Source organism: Alexandromys fortis, unplaced genomic scaffold (assembly GCF_014885135.2).
Source record: "Alexandromys fortis isolate MF-2015 unplaced genomic scaffold, M_Fortis_MF-2015_v1.1 scaffold_231, whole genome shotgun sequence".
NCBI lineage: Eukaryota > Metazoa > Chordata > Mammalia > Rodentia > Cricetidae > Alexandromys > Alexandromys fortis.
In genome coordinates, this window is record NW_026068613.1 from 356,668 (window position 1) to 374,201 (window position 17,534).

Here is a 17,534-nt window from a genome sequence, read left to right on the forward strand (position 1 = left end):
TGACAGATTAGCTACAGATATTGAAGAAGCAAGGGAAGCCACTGACTAAGAGTAATAACAGTTACCATGCATAGAACTCTCATGAGCCCGTCATTGTACTCCATACTTTGCACATGTAACCTCGTTTAATCCTGTGGAGTCCTGGCAGGTAGATACTAGAGTCAGCCTGTCTTGGAGGTTGTCAGTGAGGCATCAGGATGTTGCCTTAAGGCCCACTTCTGAATCTAGGGAGTACATGAGCAGAGCACTCATACAATCTGACTTGCTGCTCTGTGTTCTCATCCTGGCTCTGGTGTAGGAAATATGTCGTCTTCATGATATATCATAAGTGGTAATAGTTTTACTTAAAGAAATGAGGACATCAGAAAGGAAGTCTTTTATTGTAGTTGTTTCTCATGCTTTTTTATATGGACGAGTGTTTTATCTGCATGTATGTATGTACACCAATGTGTGAAACTTCCCCAGAAGCCAGAAGATGATGTCAGATCCTGTTGAAGGGGGCTGCTTGTTTGTCTCAGCCGCCTAAAAAGGAAATAATCACAAAGAAACCATATTATTTAAATCGCTGCTTGGCCCATTAGCTCTAGCTTCTTATTGGCTAACTCTTACATATTGATTTAAACCATTTCTATTAATCTGTGTATCATCACGAGGCTATGGCTTACAGTCTAAAATTCCAGCGTCTGTCTCTGGTGGGGACTACATGGCTTCTCTCTGACTCAGCCTCCTTTCTCCCAGTATTCAGTTTAGTTTTTCCCGCCTATCTCTGTTCCCCTATAGCGCTGCTATAGGCCCAAAGCAGTTCCTTTATTAAGCAATGATATTCACAGCATACAGAGGGGACTCCCACATCAAGATCCCTGGGAGCTGGAATTAGAGATGGTTGTAAACTGCCATGGGGTGCTGGGAATCTTACCTGGGTCCTCTGCAAGATCAGCAAGTACTCTTAGCCATCTTTTCACTCCCCAAGTCTTCTGCATTGTACAAATGACTTTTAAGATAAGGAGACCAAGAGAAGACTCCACTGAATCACCTCTTTTCCCCAGTTGTTGACAGTTCCTTCTTTTTGTACCATGCTCAGCAGGCACCAGATTTTAGCCTTGTTCAAATTTCCCAGGGATAGTTTGATTACTACATAAGACATCTCAAAATGAAGGTTGTACTTCCAAAAAGTCAAAATTATGGCTAGATCCTTCATCTTCTGGTTCAGAGGCTCTTAGATAATTCAGTTTTCCTCTGATTGCACTGCCATGGTAATGTTTAGTGATAGACTGTAAACTGCAGGGCAGGGTTAGGACAGACTACACTCAGTACCTGTTAGAAGGTACTGCTCCATTGACTGGCTGTGAAAGGACCAGTTCTGCACTACAAAGGAAAAGAGAACTGAAGGGTTTGTCCAAATAATGTCTCAAAAATGCAATTTAAGAGTGGTTGGGTATCGATCCATTCTCTGCCTCCTATTAGTTATACGGTCCTTTTGTAGGTTTTCTCTCACTCAAATCTAAGTAGTTATGAGCCGTGGGACAAATAAATTGATTTCGAGCTCTCAATATAAAATTGAAGGAGGCTTTCATTTCTGCAAGGTAGATGGCATTCTGGGGATTGTAGTTCAAAACAAAAATTAGACCAGGCCTGGTCTTAAACCAAGACAAACCTTTCTTCTTGCTTTGATAAAGCAATCGTTTTAAAAGCTGCCTGACAAATCACTTAGCCTTGCACTTAGGTTTTGATGTGACTAGAACCTCCAGAAGTCAAAGCCACAGTTCAGGGCCCATGGATTAGAGAAAGCCCTTTACTTAATGGAAATTGGAGCACCATTGGCAGTGGTGAGTGAATCAAGAGTGGAGGAGGATCATCATGTGATAATCCTTAAGCCCCACTCAAGAGTGAGCCTCATGACACTCGGCACTCACAAAGACGCAGATCAATGTAATACCAGGACGTCAGAAATAACCTCTTTAGTCCTGAAGCCTTCTGAAGTCATGTGCATTCTAAAAAAAGAAAGAAAGAAAAACAGAAAGCAGCCATCCAGTACCTAATGTATGTGTGTAATAAGGTCTTGTTTATAGGAATATTTATATAATTCGTTCAGTTGTGAACCTACTTGCTTCATATGTATTTCCTCTATCTTAGTTGGAGCTTCTAGATCGGCTTACTTCAATTTTAAAAACTGAGTCCTTAGTATGGTGCTTGGGCGTGTACTCGGAACTTCACACAGGTGACCCTCACATGTGATTCCCCGACCTGAGCATTTTTCCCCATTGCTTTGCAGATGAAGAAACTGAGGGTCCTCAACATGTGCAGAGCCCGTAAGCTGCTCAGATAACTCAGCTCAAGGCTCTAATTGTGACTGTGTGATCATGGGTCTAAAATGTCTGACCATCAGGTTCTCACTTAGCACCAAGCCTGATGACCTGAGCTTGATCCCCAGGACCCAGATGGGAGGAGGAAAGAGCTGACTCCCACAGTTGTTCTCTGACCCCAACGTGTGCAGAAGTGTGCACCCACACACGCGTGAAGTGAATTAGCTGGTGCAGTAAAATGAAATATGCAATCATGGATTCCACTTTACCAACTAGTAGAGCATTAAAGACAGGGCTGTTGAGATGGCTCTGCGGGTAAAGACACCTTCTAGCAAGCCTGCGGACCTCAGTGTGAATCCTCTGGACCCACATGGGGGAAGAAGAGGATCAACTCCCACAAAGTGTCCCTGACCTCCACACCTGCCCTGATTGAGATGTACACACACACACACACACAGAGAGAGAGAGAGAGAGAGAGAGAGAGAGAGAGAGAGAGAGAGAGAGTAATCACAGAGACATAAAGACTGAAGATAGCACAATCTCAGGATGGACTACTGAAGCCAGAGTAATTGTGCATGTGGAATTATGCATTTTATAAAGCAACACAGTTGTCTAAAGGCTACCAAGTCCTCTGAATAAGTAGACATTTACTGTATTTCTCATCGGACACTGAATTCAGGGGTCACATTAACCTTTATTCTTAAGCAATTCCCCTGAGACACAGCCACGCTTCTGCTAGAGTTGCTCTGTGGTAGTTTTCTCTCATATCACCTGGAGCGCACAAGGGCTTGTGTCCTACCTAAGGATGCATCGTGATCTAGGTAGGTGTTAGCGGGGGTCAGGTAGCATGGTGAGCCATTACTAGCTTCAGTTAAGCATTCAAGAAGTGTTGGGAAGGAGTGGGGGACTGACTTGGTAATACTCAACATTATTTTAACTGTTATAGGATACATTTCTCCTCCTCCCCTCCTCCCGGGTGATTTATAGTATGTTGCTTCTAGTAATAGTTCAAGAGTCAGGAAAGTATTGGATGATGAATTCTAGGGCTTGGGAATGAGCATTGAACAGTCAGCACGAGCATGGTGCGTAGAGAAGTGATGGTCAAATATCGGGAGCTTTCTTTCCTTTCTTTTTCCCCTCCAGCTGCTTTCTAGAACTTGGGAAATATTTAAGCTGAGACAGACTCATGTTCCTTATAAGGCTTGTGGATATTTTTTTGGGGGGGGGGGGTTCGAGACAGGGTTTCTCTGTAGCTTTTGGAGCCTGTCCCAGAACTAGCTCTTATAGACCAGGCTGGCCTCGAACTCACAGAGATCCGCCTGCCTCTGCCTCCAAGTGCTGGGATTAAAGGCGTGCGCCACCACCACGGGGCTTTTTTTTCAGCAGCTTGAAATGTAAGAAAGACATTTAAGGCTGGTTCAAATGTTCTAGGATCACAAAAACCATTCCAGAAAGTTCTAGGAATTAGCTTTTATTCTGGCTCATTTCTGATGTCATTTATCTATGTTCATTTCTGTGGTCTATCAGTGTCCAATCTCCTTAAATGTATTGCCCTGTACACCACATTCTAGGGATCTTAAATGATTTGGGGGGTAGAGATAGAAGTTAAAACCTTATTTATTCCAAACTGTGTGGGAAATAGCTATACCAGAGTGGTGGTTTTTGCTGTTAAGTATTAGCTGTTTCCACTCTACATTCATTTGTCTGCTCACTAACTTCTTCTTAGTTAAACCCTGATGCGTTCCTCAGAGCGAGCGTGGTGCCATCCCGACAGGTGGATTGTCATAGAGAAAGTCAGGAGCATGTCAGAGCATGGATTGTGTCTATTAAAGGCCAAGCTCCTGCCAGAAATGCTAAAGCCGCGGCGGATCATGGGGGCTCTCCACTGTTGCCCCCAGAGATATCTGCTAGTTCTTTACTCATTTATTTCAAACTGGTATATGTTTTTGTACTCAAATAAATAAACAGTTTAAAAAACAAAAACCTAAGAAGGTACAATTTATTACCCACAATCCTGTGAATTTATCAAGAAGATTATAACAAGTTACAAAGAGATAGTTCAATTTATGACCTATTTCTACTTCCTCTCAAGTTGAAAAATATAGAAAACTTTGATTAGTATAATTTTCAACATCATTTCTTTTTTTAAAAAAGTAGTAATTTATTTGTGTGATGAGCACACATATCATGGTGCAGTCACAAAAATCAGAAGACCACTTTTGGGGCTTAGTTCTCTTCTATCACATGGGTCAGGAGGATAGAGCGCCTTTCTTTGTGAAGCCGTATGGTCATTTGATATAGAGTCTGACAGGGTAACTTAGGCTGGGTTTGAACTCGTGGAAGTCCTTCCTAAATGCTGAGATTCCCACTGCGGGTTGTCAAGCCCAGTTAAATACATTTTGGTTTTAGTTATTATAATCTTGTTAGTATAAAATTTAACATATTGCATTTAAATTAAGTGATTTTCCTCATAATTACTAGCATCACAAAGTTTTGCACAATAATCCCACCCTCACTCATCCAGTGATTGATTCTTAGAACTTTTAGAGCCTGGGAGTCAGCCAGTTTTCCTGCTATTCAAAAAGTGGAGCCATGACCTAGAGAAATAGAGACTTGCTGAAGCTCACACCATTGATCAGTCAGTGACGGAACCTGGCCACAGGGCGTCTTAGTTACTTTTCTAATTGCTGAGAAAAGACACTGTGACTGAGGGGAATTATTTAAAACATCCTTTAATTGGGGGTCTGCTTACAGTTTCAGAGGCTGAGTCCATGACCATCATGGCAGGGAGCATGACAGCAGGCAGGCAGGCGTGGCACTGGAGCAGTAGCCAAGAGCTTACGTCTGATCTACAAGTTTGTGGCAGAGAGAGGCTAGGCCTGGCATGAGCTGTTGAAACCTCAAAACCCACCTCTTCGAACAAGGCTACCTTTCCTAATCCTTCCCCAAACAATTCCACCAACTAGGGGCCAAGCACACAAATACATGAGCCTACAGTGGCAATGCTCTCTCAAGGCAGCACACCGGAGTAAGACCTGTCTATTCTTTTTTCCATGATATCAAGTAGAAATACCAATACCATTAATCTGACATTTAAAATGTAAAATGTACACTGTCTAAAGAAGGTATAAATACCCAAAAGTCTTAAAAGTTAACACCTTGGGCTACAGATGTGGCTCAGTTGGTAGAGTGCTCGCCTAGGATGCCCAAAGTCTTGGGTTCAATCCCCAGCACTGCAGAAACTGGGTGTGGTGGTGTATTTTGTAATCCCAGGACTAAGGAGTGTGAGTCAGGAGGATACAAAATTCATTCCCAGCTAATAAGAAGCTCAAGGCAAAAGACGCACGCCTTTAATCCCAGCACTTGGGAGGCAGAAGCAGGCAGATCTCTGTGAGTTCAAGGCTCACAGAGAGTTCAAGGCTTACAAGAGCTAGTTCCAGGACAGGCACCAAAGCTACACAGAGAAACCCTGTCTCGAAAAACTTAAAAAGAGAAAGAACAATACCCAAGAGTGGTATTGCTGGGTCCTGAGGTAGGTTGATTCCCAGTGTTCTGAGATACCACCATATTGATTTCCAGAGTGGTTGTACAAGTTTGCATTCCCACTAGCAATGGAGAGTGTTCCCCTTACTCCGCATCCTCTCCAGCATAAACTATCATTGGTGTTTTTGCTCTTAATCATTCTGACTGGTATAAGATGGAATCTCAGAGTCATTTTGATTTGCATTTCCCTGGTGGTTAAGGATATTGAACATTTCCTTAAGTATCTTTTGGTCATTTGAGATTCTTCTGTTGAGAATTCTCTGTTTAGATCGGTACCCCATTTTTAAATTTGATTATTTGGAATTTTGATGTCTAATTTCTTGAGTTCTTTATATATTTTGGAGATCAGTCCTTTGTCTGAAGTGGGATTGGTGAAGATCTTCTCCAGTTCAGTAGGTTGCCTTTTTGTCTCATTGACTGTGTCCTTTGCTTTACAGAAGCTTCTTACTTTCAAGAGGCCAGAGCCTCAACTTTTAAGACTTTGAGGTATTTATGCCTCTTTTAGACAATGTATATTTTACATTTTAAATATCACATTAGTGGTATTGGAATTTATATTTAACATCATGGGAAAATCAGTAGACAGACCTACAGTTTCTGCGTGAAAATCAATGTTTCTGGGAAGGAAAGACACACTATCTCATTAAAAGGTTAACTGTTCTTCTTAACACGGCATTAAGGGACTCCGTCTTCCTGAGGAGTGATTCCTTAGCCAGATGACTGACCAACCCAACTGGATTGATTCTTATGTTTTGAGTAGCTTGGAATGTTAGGTTCATACCCAGACCAGCAGTAGACTCCATTGACCAGGAGAAACCTTTCCCTAATGGGATTCAGCAGAACCCTGATCAAGACTACTGTAACAATCTAGTGTTTCTTATGCCGGTGTAGCCCTCTTTCTGCACAAGTGGCATCTTGGTAGAAGTGGGGAGTTAGGGCTTCACGCTGCGACCATTAGCACTCCAGTGCTCTTTAGATAACTTATCTTCCCTTTATTCACAGATTCACCTTGAATTAAAATATGGGCCTAGCAATAACTTGGGTCAAATGCCTGGTTATAACAGTCACAAATCTGTTGTTGAAGCCCATTCTAGTGGTGCACACCTTTAATCCCAGCCTTTGGGAGGCAGAGGCAAGTGGGTCTCTGTGAGTTCAAAGCCAGTCTGGTCTGCATAATGAACACTAGGATAAGAACGAGGGCTATGTGGAGAGGCCCTGTCACAAGCAAAACAAAACAGTAACAAAAGAACACAAACCTGTTGTTAAGGAAAAAAAGGGGGGATTTGGGTCAAAATTATCTAAATAATGTAACTGCTGTAAACAAAGTTCAATATATAACAATTAACCCCTTCTCTTGAGTGTGTTTCTATAGGCAGGTTTTACCTTCAATTCATTGAGCTATTATTTTTCTATTAAAAACTTAATTATTTAAGTAAAACAAATGACTCCATTAAACAGAAATTCGTGTTACAAATAATCTCCACAAAGTGCGTCCACAGAAATATTTTATTTCATACCTGCAAAAGTGACTTTTTAAATCTTTTGGATTTGTTGCATTTGATTTCCTTAAAAGCCATGGATAAGAAGAGCGAGAGGAGGCAGGATTTAGGGGCCTGTCAGAGACAGCCGTGTTTGCGGTTCCTTTAGAAAGCAGCACAAATTCTACCCTGAAACAAAAACTGAATTTGCTGCTCGTGTGCATAAAAGATTTAATGGCATATAAATTGGGAATAATTACTCTGTTTCAAAGGATTAAATAAAACCTCAATCAGTAATAATATGTGCGGTTTCCATCTAACTGCCTGCTTAGCATGAAGTGGCGAGTAAGTGACAGCTAAGCGACGAGGGCTCTGCTTTTATTCCCCTCAACAGGCAAAATGGCCAGTTATTGAATATTTTATTGTGAGTGCAAAGGATGTTAATTGAACTAGAAACATGCTCTAATTTTAGTAATTTTTTGATTGAATACAAACTGAGTATGAGGCTCTTCATTAAATGGAGATTTGATTTTATTTTGTTTGAAGTTATCACAGCACGGACTCAAACATAGTCCATTAAAGGCAGCAAAACCCCACTGAACGCAAGAGAGATGCTCCCCCCTCTTCCCCCAACTCCCTCTCCTCTCTGCATCTATTTCTACCCCGAGCCTCTGAAGAGGAGCCCCGACATCTGTTGTCTGAAGGGTAACAAAGGAGTTGAGTTCTCATTGTCTGTGTGACCTTCCTATCGGATGAGGAGGGGAAGAGGAGCCTGTTTTGTGTGCAGATGATGGCCCGTGAAAGAGCACTTCACACTCATTTTGTCCCTGTGTGTTGACCCAGACTGCAGAACACAATCGGGCTTCTTAGCACACGAGTGCAGGACAATGAGGTCCTTTAGTATCATGTTCTGTTTCAACAATTCGATTTATTTCTGGGAAGCATTGCAGGTTTTCACGCACATGCTTTTGAAAAAAATAAAAAATAAGAACATAAAGCCTCCCATCAGTTTCACCGTGTCTTCCATTTGAAAGGGCGAAGGGGCTGTGTGGAGACAACAATTGCGGATGTGGATGGCACTGAGTCCTTAAAGCTTTCATGGGAACCATGGTTGTTTTGGTTTTGGTTCTGTATAATCCACGCTTTTCCTGGTGCTACCCTTCTGACAGTTGATTCAGAAGCATGTTTCTCAGCAACCCAGTCTCTTCTCCTTTGTCCCCAGCCCCTTCCATATTGTCTAGTTTCTGCTTAAAACATGGAGGTCTGTAGGTATGATGATCTTCCAAGCTGCCGTTTCTTTAAAAAAAAGGCAATGCATTAGGGCCCCCAGGTTATGGGTTTTCTGGAAGGTACAGAACAATTTAATTCTATTATCTGTATCTCCCTTACCAAGTTTTAGTGGTTGTTAAAATATTTTGCCATGTGGATTCACTGATATTTCTTAAACCCATTTCCTAAATTATGGTTCAGACATTTCCCACAGAACCTAAGTTTTGACTAAAAATCCAATTATAATGGGTGTTGTGTCTTTCAGGCCACTAGGGCACCACTTAGAGCCTCGAGCCCTTAAAATATCTTAAGCCCTTGGGGAGACAATGATCCCTTGAGCTCCATCAGCAGGAAGTGTAGTACACAACAACTGTGCTATGTCCTGGAGACTGAGTGCAGTTGGCAGTGAGCAAAACCCAGACAGGGCTCATTGCTGTGCTCTCTGGGCTACTGTTTGCTCCATCCTTACTCTGTGCCTGCACAGACGTTAAATAATCACTCACAAAGTGATCAGTGGCACCAGAAGTTAAGGGCTGGCGATTCTGTTCTAGATCTAGTTCCTTGTACAATCCACCGTAACATCTCCCAGAACCAGAAGACGCCATGTCACTGTTCCGAGAAGGAAGGCAGCATGCACACAGCTGGCTGTCTGCCATCACTGTTTGATGTTCAGTGCCGTGAGCAGTTGGACTGATCCAGTGTTTCCCATGTAATCACAAGGCTAATACATTCCCTTCAAATATCGAAGGCCCTGTGTTATCTTACCGTGACCATGATGAGATGCTAGAAATAAACACCTTGAAAGGAGGAGCCATCTCTGGACTCAAACTCCCATAGCTCTTTGACCCTGTTTCCTTAGGCCTGTGCCAATATCGAGGCGGGAGCACCTGTGAGAGGAGTCTGTTCACCCCGTGGATTCCAGGAAGCAAAGAGAGAGCAAGTTCTAGTAGCCCAAAGGGCACCGCTCCAGTGACTTAGAGTCCCCATGAGGCTCCATATCTCCTTCTCAGTACCGTCACAAGCTGGAGACCAAACCATCCACACATGGGCCTCTCCGGTACATTTAAAACCTTATCGATAGCAACTGCCTTGGGGGGAAAAAGTTACCCAGTATCTTAGGTTCACGGGATAGCAAGATTGGAGTGAATTTGGAGATATTATTGAACAATTGAATACGGATCACTGTTGACTCTAGATGATTATAAGTCATCAAGTGGGTCCTAGGAACCGAACCCCAGGTCCTCTGTAGGAGCAACAAGTGCTCTTAGCCACTGAGTCATCGTCCCTCCAGCCCAGCGATGCCCCGTTTAGTCACCAAGAAGACAGTTCAAAACTGTCTTCAAAAGAGTGGGGGCGGGGGGGGACTGGAGAGATGGCTCAGAGGTTAAGAGCATTGCCTGCTCTTCCAAAGGTCCTGAGTTCAATATCTGGCAACCACTTGGTGGCTCACAACCATCTGTAATGAGGTCTGGTGCCCTCTTCTGGCCTGCAGGCATACACACAGACAGAATATTAGATACATAATAAATAAATAAATATTAAAAAAAAAAAGAGTGTGTGTGTGAGGCTGACCTGAAGCTCATCCCTTTGCTGTCCCTAACTGGCTACCAGTCTTCTGTCTGTAATTAATCACTCAGATAATTTAGCTAAGCTCAAATTCTATAAATAAATAAATAAATATTTAAAAAAAAAAAAAGAGTGTGTGTGTGAGGCTGACCTGAAGCTCATCCCTTTGCTGTCCCTAACTGGCTACCAGTCTTCTGTCTGTAATTAATCACTCAGATAATTTAGCTAAGCTCAAATTCTTCCAGAGTTATGAGGTCCTTGCATCATGTCTTCAGTCTTAGGTCGAAGCCATGGCTTCCTGCAGAAAATTCTCCCCAACCTCTCGAGAAGCAGGCATGGTCCCTCCCGTAGCCAGGTGGCCCCGTGGTCGCCCCCAGAGCAGGCGTCACTCTACAGTGTTCATTGCTGGTTTTCTTTGTTTCCCCATGCTGTGCTACTTAGCCACGTGTCTCCCCAGCTTAGCAGGTGCTCAGGAAACACTTGTCAAACCCAGCAGTGAACTAATGAATAACAGAATAAAGTTAGATCCAGTTTTTCCTTTCCGTAAACCACAGACGTGGAAATACAGCTTTTGTTTGTTTAAAGTTGTATTTGCTTGAAGATAATAATTGAGCCGTCTTCTCCGTGTAAACAGCTGCAATTGAACCTTAGGTCACTCAGTGTGAGATAAACCCTAAAATCATCCACTAATTTGTCCCAGTGCAAGAAGCTTCTTCATGCTAAGATTTTAATTATATTGCTACTTTTTAAAAATAAATATCAACTGCTGTATTTGTGTTGGGGTATTTATGGAGATCCAGTTATTTATTCTAGAGGTGTTTAGCTTATATGCCCTAGAACACTGCCCTGTGCTAAAGCGGCGATTAGGAAAGGAAGGCACACCACAGTCCCTGCTGCCCTGGACCTTAGCTAGCCGAGAACACCATCACGGTGAGCAGTTAACGAGCGTGTGCAGCGCATTTAAGATAACAGCTTCCTGCCAATCTTTAGTCAGTCTTGAGAAGTGGAAGAAATACAGCCGTCCCATTTGAGACAAACCCCCTTTGAAAATGAAAGGTCAAAGGCCCAGTGGCCAAATACATTAGTTTTTAGGGCAGACAACCCACAGGAGGGACCGACCCATCATGCCCTGACAGGCTGTCTTGTGGTGTCAGTGTGGGAGACCTCATTCCTGAGAGATGGACCATTCTCCCTCTGCAGTTTTTCTGGAGAAGAGCCCACCTAGGAAGAGAAAATGCTGCCTGCAGCCAAAGGTTTCCCGCCTTCTTAGGACAGCTGAAAAACTCGCAATGACAACTTCGTAAAGCTGACAAGTGTCAGCTTCTTGTCCAGTTTTTGCTTTACATCGAATCAAAGAAATCTAGGTTCACATTAAGATGGGCAAATTAGCATTATAGAGACCATTAGTTTGTTTACCCAGCATAAAATTATGTCCTCTGTAAACGGGAATATCAAATAGCATAAAAAGCTGGGTGATTTACATTTTCTTTTTGATTAGAGGATTGCATCCACTGTCCTCAGCAAGGAAAAAATCTCTCCCATTTAGCTTCTGAAGATCAAAGAGGCCATTAAATATGCCATATTACCAGCTTTCTTTATTTTTTTTTTCAGTTAAGACGAGAGGGCTACTTTACAAATTGAGACTGTCACAGGCAGAAGGGAAGACTTTATTTGGGGTCTGGTTACTTCCTTCAGACAGGACCACGTGCTTAACCTTAACTATGTGAGACTGTCCTAGAACTTGAGGCCCAGGCTGACCTGTCCTCCGAGGTTCATGTGCGTGGCCCTGACAACCAAGACATCTAAGTCACAGTCTGAGTCCTAACTGGTGGATTTTTCTGTGGAACATTTGGTAAAAATCTATGGATAAGAGGAAAGGAAACCCACAATGCCTGGAAGGAAAGATGAGCCTGTGCAGACATTCAATTGGGATAAAGACCTGGCTTTTCTCGTGAGGGGAGAAATTCAAGGCGATACTAGGACCTAGAGAGAAATATCCAAATGTGCATATAACCAGCTAAGGTGTAAATTGTTGAGTTTCTCTTTCTCTCTTTCTTTCTTTCTTTCTTTCTTTCTTTCTTTCTTCCTTCCTTTCTTTCTTTCTTCCTTCCTTCTTTCCTTTCTCTTTCTCTCTCTCTCTCTCTTTCTTTCTCTTCCTTCCTCCACCCCCCTCTCTCCTTCCTTTTTTTTTTGAAACAGAGTTTCAAGTAGCCCAGCTTGGCCTTCAATCCACCTTTTAACCAGGGATGACCTTGAATTTCTGATTCTCCCACCACCACCATCTTTCAGTGCTGGGACTACCAGGGTGCTCAGTCATGCCTAATGCTGGGGACAGACTGAACTACAAGCCTGCTGGCCAGTGTGAACTGTACTTCTGTCTTCCGCAGGACACAGCAGATCATCATGGCGATGCTTGAGTAATAAGACTCTTTGACATACTGCCTTAACGTTGCAGCTGTTTCGTTTGCACCTGCTTTCCTGCTTTTAGAATTTAGGTGGTGTCCATTTTTGCAACAGATTGCAATGAACTTGGGTAATTAGACCTCTTCTGTGGTTCTAATTTGAGTCTTAGAGGCACCTTCACCATTTTATAGTGAAAGGGAAATTAGAGGACAGAAACTGAGGTTGACTTTGAATAAAAATAATAAAGGAAATAAAATGAGTAAATTCATTTATTTATTATTTTGTGAACTTTATAGTGGGTCTTTCTCAGTTGGGGACTGTCCCTTTAGGGTAAACCCCTGGGGAAATTCACCTTAATTAAGGACATCTTGTTTCTTTTCTGCTTTCGACAGCCAGAGTCATGCAGAAGACAAATATTCAGACCTCCGATATGATCCCAATTGGAAGGATAAGAGAGAGGAGGTGCAGACATTGGCTATGGAGGCCTTGCCAGAGTCTGCCGACAGCTCTTCAGAAAGCCTGCCTCTGGCCCCACTCTACCCTTCCAGGGAGCCATCAATGGGACTCTCCGCAGAGAACAGCAAAGGGAAGAGAAGTCCTCAGAGCGAAGCCTCCTTACTTGGAAGCGAGTTCCTAAGCCCAAAATATGAGTGTGGCACCCGTCAAAATGAGTCCCTTTCGGAACTAAGTGACAGTGACCAGGAGGAGAAGTCCAGCAACCTCTCCCAGTACCTGAAGAGCTCAAGTTCACACAACGAAGTTTTCCTGCTGGGATCACGGGGGCCCCGGAGAAGGAAGTCGAAACAATATTTTGTGGAAAAAAACAAGCTGACTTTGGGATTACCAACTCCTAAACCAGACTCTTACCTTCAACTTCATAATAAAAGAAGAGGAGAGACCCGCCTTGAACAGGTGCGTAGCCCCTGCTGAAGCATCCCTTCTAAGTTGCCCCGGCTTCTAAGTTTGAAATGGCGGGATGTCTCTTCCTTCTGGGCAATGATGCCATAGTAACCACTTGCCTTGGTAAAGTAAAAGCACCATAGTAGTGCGTGCTGCCACGCTCTCCGCTGCCACTTCCTCTGCTGCTGCCTTTTCCCTCCTCCTGCCTCCTGTTCTTTTTCTTCCTCTTTTCTTCTGTGTGTGTGTGCGTGTGCATGCGTGCGTTTGTGCGTGCGTGAGTGTGTGTGTGTTGTGTGTATGTGTGTGTAGTGTATGGGTGTAGGTGTACATATGTATGTATGTAGCTTGTGGGTGAGGTTAGCTTGTGGGAATCACTTCTTTTCTTCTACCTCGTGGATGCCAAGGATCCACCGCAGGTCACCAGGCTTGGCAGTAAGTGTCTTTACCAGCTGTGCCACCTCGCTAGCCCCGCTGCTCCTTGTAGAATGAATGTTAGAACTCTACAAGTTCTTAAGAGCTAAATAACACACACCTGCGGTTTACAGTGCTGTAAATGCTACAATTCAATGACTATATAAGTCTAAAATGTCTCCATTCAAAGACCCATGGAATTCTTTTAAATGTTAATTTTATGGGTATGAGTGTTTTGCCTGCATGTATGGCTGTACCCCGTGTATGTGTCTTAGAATTTATTTCTTCTGTGTGTTCCAGTGGATGAAGTACAGGGCTGAGGGATTAATTCCCTGTATCGCTTGTCGTTGGTCTCACCTTCCAAAGGGCCCCAACACATTGAAAGTCATATGACACATTCACCCCTAGAACCACAGTTTGAATAGAAAGTGATTCTACACCCAGGTTCTGTGTAGGTACTGGCTGCAGAGCCAGAGTTGCGTGGGGATTGTTGGGAAGCAGAGCACGGCACAGAAGATTTTTCTTTTTAACTATTCAAATGACTCTATATCTTGCCAGTTCCCAATTATAATCACTGCTCTGTCCCTCAGTGTCCTGTAAAAGTAATATGAAATGGTCATAGCTTAGACCCTCCATGTGTAAAATTAGAAAAATAATGAGTGCCGTCTTTTCCTCATCTGATCATTTTGAGGATAAGTTAGTTCCCGAACGATGTGCCTGTTGGAAGCCAGGCACAGTGGTGCACACATGTAGACTCATCATTCAGGAAGCTGAGGCAGGAGGATGACAAATATGAGGCTAGCCTGGACTATGTAGCAAGACCTTGTCTGAAACACAAGTACACAGACACCTTCACATACCACACACACACACACACATTCACATACACAAGAAGAAGAGAAAGAAATACTGTTACAAGTAAATGTAATAAGGACCCTTTAGCTCACCTCCTAGTGAATATTGCTCTATATACTATAGACTCGAGAAAAGAGCTTTGGCTGATGAGCAATCCAATGTGCCTATTGGAGAACAGCTTGGAATTCATTACCTACGACGGTGCAGACCCTTCCAAGGATTAGGAGTATGTGACGTCTTTGCCTTTGTAACTAACAATAAAACACAGGAATGGGTACAGAACATTCAACTGAAGTATCAAAACAGCTAGACTTAATTAGTTCTCAACATATTTTTACTGTTTTAAATGTAAACATGGTTTCTGTTTCAGAAAAGAAGTGAAATTTCCATTTCACTTGATTGCTTACTTAAGAATATAAATGAGGACTGGAGAGATGGCTCAGAGGTTAAGAGCACTGACTGCTCTTCTGGAGGTCCTGAGTTCAATTCCCAGCAACCCACATGGTGGCTCACAACCATCTGTAATGAGATCTGGTGCCCTCTTGTGGCCTGCAGGCATACAGACAGACAGAATATTGTATACATAATAAATAAATACATAAATAAATAAATATTTTAAAAAAAGAATATAACTGAATTCGAGAGTTGAGATGACTTTTGCTGCTCATCTCTCCCAGCCTAGAATAATATTTTTCACTGCTGCATTGCTTTCTGTTTTGAGTCAGTGTCTTGCTGAAGGAGAATGCAAATAAAGTAATCTCACACTAACTCAGAATTAAGTATAATAAGGGGTTCTTTATTTAAGGGGAACTCACAGATCACAGTCCTCTGCCTAAATGGGGAACACAAACCAAATCCAGCATCCAGGCAGGAGAGGAGAGAGAGCCAGTGTGCAAGCATGCACCTTTTTGGTACCTAAGACCATGCACAACCTGGTCCAGCCTCTCAAAGGCCATACCTGGTCCAGCCTCTCAAAGGCTGCAGGAGGTTCCTCCTCACTTTCCCCTTTTGTCTAAATAAGAGTTCCAAACCCAAGACAAAACTATATACAACAAGAACAGATATCAAGTATAAAAATTACAACCAGCATAAACAATATTAAGCAACAAACATATGCTAAATGTTTCAATAATTATTTTATCCTAAGGAGTCTAAGTCTTGTATTAGAAATGGCTTGGCTGCCAGGCGATGGTGGCACATGCCTTTAATTCCAGCACTTGGGAGGCAGAGGCAGGCGAATCTCTGTGAGTTCAAGGCCAGCCTGGTCTACAAGGGCTTATTCCAGGACAGGCTCCAAAGCTACAGAGAAACCCTGTCTCGAGAGAGAGGAGAGAGAAAGGTGGTGGGGGCTTGGCTAAGTCATAAGAGGAAAATAACTATGACTATCTAGTCTTCAACCCCATTGAAGGCCTGGGAAAGGAGATAATATTACTTAAGTAAGCAGGGAATACAATCAAGCAGCTTCCAAAATGTGCAGAAATTGACAGAGAAAACTGTCCAAATAGGTCAAATGTTTTATTAAAATTAAACCATCAGAAACACTAGAAAAAAAACATAGGCAGATCCTCTTAAGACTCAGAAATATTTAAAAATATAGATATCCTAGAGATTAATAATTTGGATTTGTGTATATTTAAAAACATCTATCAGAGGAAACTATAAACAACATGAAATTATGAGAAACAAATTAGGAAAAATATTCCTAATTTATACCACAGGTAAAACTCTATCTCTAATACAGATAGACATTCTCCCCTGTGTCAGTAAGGAGAGAGAGACTAAAGTCACTGCAGAAACATACAGAAAAGCTAGGGTAGGCAAGTCCCAGAGAAGTTAGAGATGGCTACTGAGCACGTGTGGACAGACTCAGGATCTGTCACTATAAAAGAGGAGCAAATTAGTACGACGTTGAAATTCATTGCCACCTATAACTAATAAGCATTTTCACCTGTTGATGAAAAGGTACAGTAATGCCAGGAAGAGAAGAACTGGGCATAACCAGAATAAAGGGCAGTTTGTGTCTGGGTAAAGTACAATTGCACTCCCAGAGAAGCTGGAGCAGCCACGCTGCTGAGCTCTGCCCCCGTGCTGGCAGTGTGACCTTGTGCAGGCTATTAAACCTCTTTGTGCCACGGCTTTCTCATGTATAAAGGAGATAATAACAGTCTTTTCCTCGTAGGGTTGTTGAGAATATCAAATGAGCAGGCTGCTGTACAGCGCAGGCTTCAGTTAGAGCCTGAGTCACGGGCAGCACGGCATACGATCTCGTAATTAATATTTTCATTTGGCCAGGTATACTCCACTCCTAGGAGTGTGTTCGAGATAGGTGTGTGCACTCTTGAAAACGCGGCTGTGCAGGGTGATTCATTTCAGCCTTGTTTGTGATATCAAAAGATCAGAAAGCACCCAAATAGCCGCCATTTTGGAGGGGCTAGGAAAGAAGTTACGGTAGGGCACACTGTGGCTGTTTCTTTCTGAAACGCTTTGGTAAACTTAACGGGATTCAACAGGAAGAGAAGTTCAAAAAGTGAAACATGCAGATATAGTTTTTAAAAAAAAAAAAGAGGAGGAATAAAAATACATGTCAAGTTGTAATCTCTGCACGTGGGGAAGTTGAGGCAGGCAGATTACAAATGTTAGGTCTAGACTAGGCTATATAGTGAGACACTGGAACACCACATTGGTGATCAATTGAAAGGAGTGGGGGCGATTGGCATAGCTTTCCACCTTGTGCCTTATTATGCCTGTGGGTTTCTCTTTTTCTCTCACCATTTGTTTTGAGGCAGGGTCTCACAACCTAGCCCTC

The 17,534-nt window shown here is 42.8% G+C and overlaps 1 protein-coding gene across 1 annotated transcript in view; it reads left to right on the forward strand.

The window, feature by feature from the left end:
• Positions 1-17,534, forward strand: part of Jhy (junctional cadherin complex regulator) — a 63,698-nt gene that overhangs the window by 3,108 nt on the left and 43,056 nt on the right. The window contains exon 2 of the mRNA XM_050133533.1: positions 12,955-13,474. Within this exon, the coding sequence (XP_049989490.1) occupies positions 12,955-13,474 (520 nt within the window). The remainder of the gene's footprint in view (positions 1-12,954; positions 13,475-17,534) is intronic.